The 11801-nt window shown below is 40.5% G+C and overlaps 1 protein-coding gene across 2 annotated transcripts in view; it reads left to right on the forward strand.

Moving 5' to 3' along the window:
- The window catches only part of itga3b (integrin, alpha 3b), a 153338-nt gene extending 147169 nt beyond the window's left edge, over positions 1-6169 (forward strand). Inside the window, exon 25 of one of the 2 annotated variants that reach the window (XM_039740648.1) lies at positions 5652-6169. In XM_039740648.1, coding sequence (XP_039596582.1) covers positions 5652-5819 — 168 coding nt within the window. In that variant the 3' untranslated portion in view covers positions 5820-6169. The remainder of the gene's footprint in view (positions 1-5651) is intronic. The other variant, XM_039740649.1, reaches the window with a different exon arrangement.
- The last annotated feature ends 5632 nt before the right edge of the window (positions 6170-11801 follow it).

Here is an 11801-nt window from a genome sequence, read left to right on the forward strand (position 1 = left end):
CTTCAAGGGAGTGCAGAAACTGCAGGCCTCAAGGTGCCTTGATACAGGGAGGGGCAAAAAGATCTCCCACATTTCGAAGGAGAATTGTGTGGGCTTTAGGTGGGGTAGGTCTCATTCAGTAGGTTAGGCTCTACCGTTTTCAGTACCCATCATGAGTTGGACCGGTGAACATCGGGGCTTTGTTGTTCAAGTGTATTATGAGAATAAACCATTCTGTGGCAGTGACGCAGAGAGTATTACGTACACGCTTCACGTTCAGTCGAAATGCATCTGTACCAGATCGGAAAACGATTTTGCTATGGATTTCTAACGTTTGGGCAACTGGGTCCACACTGACAAGAAAATCGCCTGGCAGACTTAAGACCGTTTGAACGGCAGAAAACGTGGAAGCAGTAAGAGCATCCATTCAGCAATCGACCAAGGCGTTCCACTCATAAGCACGCCACGACACTGCGGGATATCAAGTCGGAGTTTGAATGTACTACAAAATGATGTTGGCTCAAGAATTAAGTGAGAGAGATCATGCCAACTGCAGAACAGGTTCCCGCTGCAGCTGTTCTTCTGAGTAGCGATGAGGCTCACCTCCGTATCAGTGAAGCCAGAAACAAGCAACGACGGCCGCCGTTTGTCTGATATGATTTTTCAAACCCATTAAAACAAAGCTCTTTTTTATGTACTTTTCAGAAATATATACACAATTGTTTTATAGATAACTCCCCTTCAAAATGTGGGAGATCTTTATGCCCCACCCTGTATTATCAGCGTGTATAATAACAACAGCAGAACAGAAAATGTTGGCAAAAAGCATTCAAAAAATAACCAAAGCCAGTCCAAAATCCAAAGTACAAAATCCAAAAATTAATTAGAATAACTTCAAAACAACACTCACAATGACTGCAGTCCACAACAGACAATGACACTCTGTCAGACTAAAGTCCTCACTCTCAATATAAAGGCTGAGGGTGGGCCTAGTGGTGATGTCATAGTGGCCCCGCCTCTTACAGGGATCCACCCACCAAACACCATGAATGTAGCATAAATGCAGGAATACCATCCAGCCATCCAATCTCTAACCCGCTGAATCCGACTACAGGGTCACGGGGGTCCGCTGGAGCCAATCCCAGCCAACACAGGGCACAAGGCAGTAACCAATCCTAGGCAGGGTGCCAACCCACCTCAGGACATGCAGGAATACACTAGAAATAAATGATATTTACATAAGAAATATTAGCAAAAGTTTCATAAAAACACATAAAACATAACAGAGAAACATTAATGACCACAAAATGAAAAATTAACATAAATCTGGGAATAACCTCGGCTGAAATTAAAACATTACTAAATGAGGATTTTAAACTTAACTGGGAACCATGGGGGCCGCTGGTCTTCAAATAAAGCTGTTTTGATATGGAGCAAGCTGAGCTTTTCCATCTCACCATAAATTTCACCATAAAACTTTTTAGTTTCACTATAGAAATCCCCAGTTCCATATTGATCATCACATTGGTGATATAACTTCCTAAAGTAGTCCTCATTTTTGGCATGCATTTCACTCTTGTTCACAAATTTTCCATTCTGTATGAAGTTCCATTATATTATCAATCTATACTAATAAAAGGCAAAGCCCTCACTGACTGACTGACTCACTGACCTACTGACTGACTCACTGACTCACTCACTCATCACTAATTCTCCAACTTCCCGTGTAGGTAGAAGGCTGAAATTTGCAGGCTCATTTCTTACAGCTGACTTACAAAAGTTAGGCAGGTTTCATTTCGAAATTCTACACGTAACGGTCATAACGGTCAACAACGTCCGCCATGTTGAACTTTCTTATTTATGAGCCCATCTTCACAAAATTTGGTAGGTGGCTTCCGTGCGCTAACCAAAACCGATGTATATACTTATTTCGATGGTGTGACGCCACTGTCGGCCGCCATATTGAACTTTTCAACGGTCTTTGTTACTTATGGGCCCATCTTCAATAAATTTGGTACGCGGGTTCCCAACGCTAACTGAATCCTACTTACGTACAGATATACGTCCATAGCCTGCAGCTCGGTCACCGTGTGAGGCGGCGTTGGGTCCCCCATCCCAATGCCTCCCACGTTGTTGGCTGCCTGCCTATATAAGGCCGTCTGTCGCTCCAGTCTCTACATTCCCTTCCTTGCTTCGCCACGGGATTCACGTCTCCCTGCTGACAACTACAGCCTTTTTATTTAATCCACGGCTTCTCCGCTGTTTTATTGTTCGTTTATTACGATTATAGTTATTGTGTAGGTATTTTAGACTTACTTTACATTGTTCAGGTCCCCATTTCCTTTATCATTCCAACTGTACCCCCATTAACATGTCTATCGAGGTGATCACCATCGATCAAAGAACTGTCACTTACCGAGTGGTTTCCATGCCCGGAGATGGCGCCTGCCTTTTCCATTCTCTGTGTTACATATTGCACGGCCATATCAGGCTCACTCTTGATATCCATTGTGTCTTATGTATTGAATGACTGGCACAGGTTCAAGGTGTGGACTGATGACGTACAGGAGATAATTAGACTACACAGGAGCACTAGAAGAGTGAAATGCTTAAGCCCTTCACCTATGGATCTGCATGTGAGTTGATGGCTGCCGCTGAATTGTTCGGTTGTCTCTTTCAAGTGAACCGAAATGGCCAAATATTTTACACCTTTGGACAACCGCCAATGCCTCTTAAACATCTTAGATTGACAGGTGACGATTTCAGTAGTGGACACTTTGATGTTTATCAATGTTTAAACTCTCAAAAGCTGGATGTGAAGTTATCGATGAAACCGGTTGTGTGCTTACAACGCTTGACAGATGCCGAATGTCTCTTCAACACAACAAGTCCTACAAATACTGTCGTCATTGAAACAAACCATGAAACTCAAACCGATTACGACAGCAGCAATCCAAGCTGTGAGATTTGAGACAAGATTACTGTTCACATGGCCGACTGTACGTTACATGCTCAAGAGTAAGCTCAGCGCACAGCTTGGTCAGATTACAACCGGAGGGCCAAACTCACAATGTGGCATACAAAGAGATCCTTAACAAATAATTATTGGTATATTTTCCCTCAGTTTAAAAAGGTTTAATTTTCCTCTTAATAAAAATGTTAAGGCAGTACTTCGCCGCTGCGAAGCGTGGATATTTTGTTAGTTATTAATAAACACAATACTTACACCTGAATATGAATTCTAAACACACATGTACCATGTCCTGGGGGATTATCAATAGATGGGCTTGTAGGGATCGAGCTTTTATATCACAATGAACTTTTCCACCCACCAGTAAGATTCTCAGAAGATGGCACTGCTTTTATTTTCTTCCGATTATGATGTTCCTCGACACATCAGTGGCTTCTGCAGTTTGCTTCATGCTTAGCAGATGTCGCTGCTGTTCTTTTTGTCTCTGCCATATCACCTTCTTTGGCAGTGAATCGTCACAACAGCTTCACAGAGGTTGATCCCATTCTCATTTTATTTAACTTCACCACAGCATATCACCTCATAAGTTTTGAATTAAGACTGAGATGAAGGTTCAAGCCCCAGTGGTTAACAAGTAATCTCATGACAGGCGGACACAACCCTTAGCATTTTATATTTTATCAGGATGGGTTGAAATATAAATAATCAAAGTAGACCTCAGTATTAGCATGCAATGCACATGTCTCTGTTATATGCCATTGGTATGGGATTCCTGAAGGAAAAATAGAATTTGTGATCTACTGGAATGACAAATGCAATACATTTCATTATTAAAAATGCTTCTGATTGTCCTTCTTTTGGAATGACAGAGGCATAGAAACAAGATGCACACACACACACAGACAGGCACACAGACACTTTTCCTATTACTAAGATGGACTAGCTGGGTAGCTGAGCCTAAGATGGGATGAAATCTCAATAATCAACAAAGACCTCAGCTTTAATGTTAGTAGTGCACCATCTATTGGAATTAATTTTCTGATGCAAATAGTAATAAAATAAGTTGCATTTGTCATTTCAACAGATGGCACATAATAAACATCTGTTGTGAGAAAAATGCATTACTGCAAATGTTTGTGATATGCCAACTGTTGGAATGACATGTGCAATGCATATATCTCTTTTATGTGCCATTTGGTATGGGATTCGTAAAAGTAGCATTAATGTTTGTGATGCACCATCTGTTGGAGTGCCAAATGCAATTTGTTTCATTAGTAAAATGCTTTTGATTCTCCTTCTTTTGGAATGACAGAGACATAGGAACAAGATGGACACACAGACAGGCACACAGACTCTTATTCTGTTAGTAAGATGGACGATCTGTGGCACCCCTCTAAGATGGGCTGAAATCTAAATAATCAATGTAGACCTCAGCGTTAATGATTGCAGTGCATCATCTACTGGAATTAATTTCAAGATGCAACTAGTAATAAAATGCATTGCATTTGTCATTCCAACAGATGGCACATCACAATATTTGTAGTGATAAAAATATATTACTACAAATGTAGGTGATGTGCTTACTGTTAGAATGACAATATAACTAGCAATGTGTGTGATGTGCCATCTGTTGGAATATCAAATGTGCCATCAGTTGAAGTGACAAATGCAATGCATTTCATTACTACAAATGTTTGTGATGCACCATCTGTTGGAAAGATAAATGCAATGCATTTTATTACTAAAAATGTTTCTGATGCACCATCTGTTGGAATGTCAAATGTGCCATCAGTTGAAGTGACAAATGCAATGCATTGTATTAATACAAATATTTTTGAAGCACCATCTGTTGGAATGTCAAATGCAATGCATTTTATTACTAAAAATGTTTCTGATTCATCATCTGTTAGAATGTCAAATGCAATCCAATTCATTACTACAAATGTTTCTGATGCACCATCTGTTGGAATGACAAATGTGCCATCAGTTGAAGTGACAAATGCAATACATTGTATTAATACAAATATTTTTGAAGCACCATCTGTTGGAAAGATAAATGCAATGCATTTTATTACTGAAAATGTTTCTGATGCACCATCTGATGGAATGTCAAATGTGCCATCAGTTGAAGTGACAAATGCAATCCATTACATTACTATAAATGTTTCGGATGCACCATCTGTTGGAATGACAAATGTGCCATCAGCTGAAGTGACAAATGCAATGCATTTCTTTACTACAAATGTTTGTGATGCACCATCTGTTAGAATTTCAAAGGCAATCCATTACATTACTATAAATGTTTCTGATGCACCATCTGTTGGAATGACAAACACATAGCAACCGGACAGGCACATAGGCACTTACCCTTTTACGAAGGCAAGACGATGCATAGTATTTAACAAATTAAGGAGTGCAGGGCAGTCACCCAAAGCTGCTGTATGAAAACCTGATTGCTTCTCTGAACTTTTCCACTTTTTTTACCTTGAAGTTTAGCTGCCACTATTTCAGCTTCCATACTTTTCCTTTCCTCATTCACTTCTGTTGATTTATTCAATTATGAATCATCACTAAATATGATCTCTGTGTTTTTCTTACTATGGGAGTGACCAGATAATTATGGTTCTTAGAATATACTGTTTCAATTTCCACCTTTTGATTTTTTTAATTATTTTTATTTCCTTTTTCTATTTTTTGGCAGTGTGGCTTCTTTAAGCGCACCAGCTACTACAGGATCATGCCAAAGTACCATGCGGTGAAAATCCGAAAGGAGGAACGCTACCAGTTTAATGAAGGCTTTCTGACCAAGAATCCAAAGAAAAAGCACTGGGTCACGAACTGGACTGAAATGCAACGCTATTACTACTGACTTGCCTTTAAGTGCGGCCTGCGAGGCAGGACATTGTCCACTCAGGAACACCAGGGGGCAGCATTTGCGCCCACTGGCCGTCAGAGGCTTGTGGCCTCCTTGAAGCAGAAGCGCGCAGGGCCACCGCCAGCCGCATTGGCATCGACGTGCGTTTTCTCAAAATATTTTGGTGTCCGGTGCAATACTACGTGTGATCCGATGGCCGACACATTTCAATGCAACAACAACAAAAAAAACTCATTCTTTACCAAAATATTTTGATTAAAGTAAGCCTGGAAAAGAAATGGATGAACTACTGTTTGTTGCATTAATGTAAATCTGTATATTTTTGAAATAAAAAGGGAAGGGTTTCTCAAGTGTGGGCTGAATGTCTCCCGCTTCCCACTCGTCAAATGTCTGCCCCGAGTAAGAGCCATTACCTAAACGCTAGTGTGATCGCGCTTTATTTTGTTAATCTTTAAAACTGAAACTGATCCATTGTAAAAATATGCAAAAAGAATTATGATAAAGTGCCTTAGGGTGTGAAAATATATACAGTATAGCTGCCGTTGCGTTTTTATCTGTTTGGTACGAAATTGCTAAATTAATCTTTTTTTAAGTATTTATTAGCATTTTTCCTATTTTCTGGAATTTATTATTCATCAATAAATCTGAAAGTACTGTATTTTTATATTTGGAAAGTGTACTATATAATGCTCAATTGAGTATATCTGGACTCTGTAATGAATATGAATATTGAAAGGCACGCTATGAAGTCCGATAAAGCACCAAAGAAGACAGCAGGACAGGGAGCTAGAAAAGGCGCCATATAAGAAACAGAGCCAGACAGGGAGACAGCCACCCAGTTACGGAAAACCCACACCCAGCTGCTGTCAGTGGGGCAACAGAGACCATCTCAGCGGCATCGGGCACAAGGCAGGATCCAAACGGGCAGCGTAATGAAAAGGTGGGGGATGAGAGACAGAAAAAGGGAGAGAAACAGAGAGAGAGAAAGAGGGAGAAAGAGAAAGAGGGAGAGAGCAGCTGATGTCACCAGCAAATGTTCAGCAACAGAAATGATTCACTTTGTTCCCAACTTTTTAATGGCACATCGTTCCAGTCCTGTAGCTTTAACATGTGATGACTTCAGCCATGTGACTTTGGAAAGACGATGACAAACGTCCTCCGGTGCGTGTTGTGTTCCATTTCTGGACAGAACAAGCTTGACCTGCTTTAAATAGACAGACAGACAGACAGACAGACAGATAGATAGATAGATAGATAGATAGATAGATAGATAGATAGATAGATAGATAGAAAGGCACTATATAACAGATAGATAGATAGATAGATAGATAGATAGATAGAAAGATAGATAGATAGATAGATAGATAGAACTATATAATACAGGGTGGTCCAGATCTAATTATGCAGATCCAGATCGTCTGGATGGCTTTGATTTATGCGGGGACGATTCCAGTTGGGCGTGAAGACGATTCTTCATGTCGTCAGTTCACACACTTCTTGATGGTCTGGGATTTTTTGGGTGATTTTCTATGTTAATAAGTTATAGCGTAATGAAAATTGCATAATTAGATCTTGACCACCCTATAGATAGATATTGCACTATATAATATGAAAGACACTATCTATCTATCTGTCTATCTATTATATGGTCCCTTTTCATATCTATCTATCTATTATATAGTGCCTTTCACATCTTTCTTCATCATTTTTCTAGTTTGATTAAAGATAATGTATTGTGTATAGCAGTTCCTCCTCATCACCTGCACCACCATATCATTCCGTTGGTGTCGCTTCATCGTGCGGTGTGTTTGTTTCTCAGCAGCAGGCACTGGGAGACTTTGCAAATTGGTTTGTTCAACTTTATCTCAAAGTTCAGAGATATCCTTAAATGAAAATCTGCTGCAGGGCACTCTGGACTTCAGTCTGGGCTGGGGGTTCAGCTCTCAGCAGGACATTAACCCCAAGCACAAAGGCAAAGACAACACGGGGTTTGGATGGACAACTCTGGTAATGTTTTTAAGTTGCCCAGCCAAAGCTTGAACTGAATCGATCATCACTGGACAGACCTGAAGACAACCGCACACTGAGGGTCTCCATCCAGCCTTCGCAGAGCTTGAGCGGATCTGCAGAGAAGAATGGCACAAATTCAGGTAAGCAAAGATTGTGACGTCAAATTTAAGAAGACTCCCGGCCGGAATGGCTGCCGATGTAAATTCAGAGCAGTGGCGTAGCTAGAGTTCGTGCCGCTCGGGGCGGGGCTTCAATTTGCCACCCTCCAACATATTTGAATATGTTAACCTATTTAATTAGAAAATTAAAATCACGTAAAGAGAAAAATTAAGATACATTTTGTATAGATTTATTCATATATACAGAGAAACAGCAATAATGTTTCACATATAATTATTTATAAGCATCAACTAGACAAGAATATAGTATAGACGCACTAATAACCCGAGTGCAAATTATTAGTTTAATATAATTACGCGGCGAAAACAAGAACCAGTGTATTGTAAAAGTGATAGGTGAGGATGTTTTCTGTGCAGAGCAGGAACACATTCGGATTGATAATGAAATGAAATTATAAATTGTAAATTAGTGGTTTATCTTCCTAGAAATTATTATCGGTGTAATGTTTATGTTTATTATTGCCTCATAAATTTCAACTGCTGTATCTGAAGCCGTCACACAGAAGGACAGTCTGAAAATTATTTTTGAAGCATTTGTGGGTAAAAATCAGAGAATTTTACTTTTTTTATTCATGATCGATATTTTTCCGAACCCTGCTGCTTACACACGAATTGTACTGAGCCTTTTGGCCAATAATGGCGCCCCCAAAATGTGCCGCCCGGGGCCGACCACCCCCTCCGCCCGCCCCTAGCTACGCCACTGGTTCAGAGTAACTGAATACTTCGGTAAGTGTGAGTTTTCAGGGTTGTTTTTTTTATTATTATTTTTAATAAATTTGCAAAACTTTCTAAAATCCTGTTTTCGCCTTTTCATTCGGGGGTATTAAACATTATGTGTCTATTAAAAAAAAGAAAAAGCGGGGAAAAAAGCAAACGCCCGTTTCTTCACTGTACCAAATCAGTCCACTAGATGGCAGCATCCACACGAGATGACGGAGTCTGGACGTCGAATCGACGCGTCGCTGTGTCAGACGATTTTCTGTTTTATTTTTAGCTTATTTTATTTGTGTGATTCGACATAATCCTTTCTTACGAACGCTTCGTGCGTCTGTTTTTGGACAGAGCGGGTCTATAAAAAGTGCAGCAGCAGTGTGGTTGGGTGTAGCATAAGATTATGAGGAGCCATGTCTTCTAACAATGCGGTTTCAAATCCTCGTGCCAGTTAAACTAATTTAAGTAAAATGGATGAGTGCTACGCAGCGCTTATGTTAAGAGAAGTATTCAACTGATCCCTTAATCAAATGGCTGATTGCTTCATTCTCCAGAATTTATTTTTAAAATGTCAGCAGCAAAGACGAAGCTGTCTCTGCGACTTGAGTTCAAATCCCAGTCTGGTGACAATCTGCATGTTCTCCCGGTACTCTGTGATGTTGTCTCAAGGAGCTCCAGTTTCCCACAAAAAAAAAAAAAAGTGAATATAAGGTTCATAAATGACTCTTTATGGCCTTGAGGTGAGTGACCTTACCCTGTGATGAACTGTCTATCTATAGCGGGGTGGCCAACGCCGACCCTGGACGGTCGCAGTGGCTGCAGGTTTTTGTTCCAACAATTCAGAAGCCAATCCTCGCCAATAACAGATCTTAGTTAATTTCATGGCTTTTTAGTGTTTTAACTCTACCATGTCACTTCGTTCTTCATCATTGATTTTTTCGCCTTTCTAATGATACGTGAATCACCCGACAGATTTGAAACCATAAAACATGAGTAATTTTCAGTTCCTCACTTTCTCTTCAGTTTCCTTCTGCGTACTTCATTAAACTGAACAGTGAGTGATAAACAAACACGGGTGGAGATGGAGACAAACTGCTGGTTTCTTTCTCATTTGCATCTTACGGCTGATAAGGAAGAGTTAAACAATGAAGACAACTGTTTAAGACTACAATTAGCAATTAAGGGTTCAAAATCTTAACAAGCGAGACAACTAAAATGAAGCAAAAAAAAATGTCACTTGAGCAATAAGTGCTTCATTAGCAATGAGTGACTTCACATAAAGCAGATGATTTGGAACAAAAACTTGACGCCACTGCAGCCCAATAGGACAGACGCTACTCAGCCCTGATTTAAAGGGTCTGGGTCTTAAATAACAAATAAATTAAATGAAGATAATTAGTAGAAAAAACTGGACACTGATTAAGATAAAAAAATGAGAATGAAGGGCGGCATGGTGGCGCAGTGGTAGCGCTGCTGCCTCGCAGTGCGTGGAGTTTGCATGTTCTCCCCGTGTCTGCGTGGGTTTCCTCCGGGCGCTCCGGTTTCCTCCCACAATCCAAAGACATGCAGGTTAGGTGGATTGGCGATTCTAAATTGGCCCTAGGTGGCTTGGTGTGTGGGTGTGTTTGTGTGTGTCCTGCGGTGGGTTGGCACTCTGCCCAGGATTGGTTCCTGCCTTGTGCCCTGTGTTGGCTGGGATTGGCTCCAGCAGACCCCCGTGACCCTGTATTCGGATTCAGCGGGTTAGAAAATGGATGGATGGAATTAAATGAATGCCTGTAACTACAGCTGGCCTCCTCTGATCTATAGTGCGATCTATTAAATAGTAACTTACATATCTATCTATGCATTATAGTGCCTTTCATATCTATCTATCTATTATATAGTGTCTTATCTATCTATCTATCACTTATATAGTGCCATTCCTATTTATCTATCTATTATATAGTGACTTTCCTATCTATCTATCTATCTATCTATCTATCTATCATATAGTGCCTTTCCTATCTATCTATCTATCTATCTATCTATCTATCTATCTATCTATCTATCTATCTATCTATCTATCTATCTATCATATAGTGCCTTTCTCATATCTATCTATCTATCTATCTATCTATCTATCTATCTATCTATCTATCTATCTATCTATCTATCTATGCATTATAGTGCCTTCCATATCTATCTATCTATCTGTCTATCTATTGTAAAACACAAGAAAAGACAGAAAAAGAGTTGGTGATCCACCCCCGTATTTTGTGTAAACTGCAAGCAAAACGAAATATATTTTCTCCAGAGAACTGTCTGATCAGCGTCCCAATAGGGACAGGATTGAAAGGGAAGGTGCTGGGCTTTTATAGTCGCAGGGGAGGAAGAGGCGGGACCGTTGGGGTTTCAAGCCAGAAGTGAGGTCAGAAGGAGGCGTGGCTAGGAAGGAAGTGTGGGAAATGGATGAGCTTTGCGTGGGTTTTTCTGGGTTGTCCCGCCAGTGCCCCTTGCCGGTGCCCGCCTGTGTCGTTTGTGTTTTCGGTCACCATCGTGTGGACTGAGATGCTTTCAAACACAACATGAAAGCGCTGGTGTGGACGGTGGCTGTTTTCTTGTAAGAATGTCGTTACATACTACGTGACTTTCATTCAGACAGCAGGTTGCAGTGAATGGCTGCAGTTGCAGGACCTCATCGATTTGAGGATGTTAGGTTAGCCAAAGGGGCTTTGAACTGCGAGGGATGTTTAAAGCACCGTGGGTTCCACCTGAGCCCCATTACACCAATACTGCATGTACGACCATACTCATGATAGATACAATAGTTATTCATAGCAGCTTTAGTTGCCGTATGGTCATCAAATATAGTTTCATTAGATTTAAAGCAGGGCTGCATCAGCATGAATCGTCAAAATGAAAGAAGTGGCTCTACATGTTGGGTGTGGCACCTCCACAGTGATGATTGCTCAACAGATAATTAAACAATGAGATCAATTAGTGGTTAAATAACTCACTGACTGGGAAACTGGTTGGAATAAAAGCCTTGCGGCCACAGTGAGAGAACTGAGATTGGACAACCCATAGTAGCCGG

Source organism: Polypterus senegalus, chromosome 17, assembly GCF_016835505.1.
Source record: "Polypterus senegalus isolate Bchr_013 chromosome 17, ASM1683550v1, whole genome shotgun sequence".
Lineage (NCBI taxonomy): Eukaryota > Metazoa > Chordata > Cladistia > Polypteriformes > Polypteridae > Polypterus > Polypterus senegalus.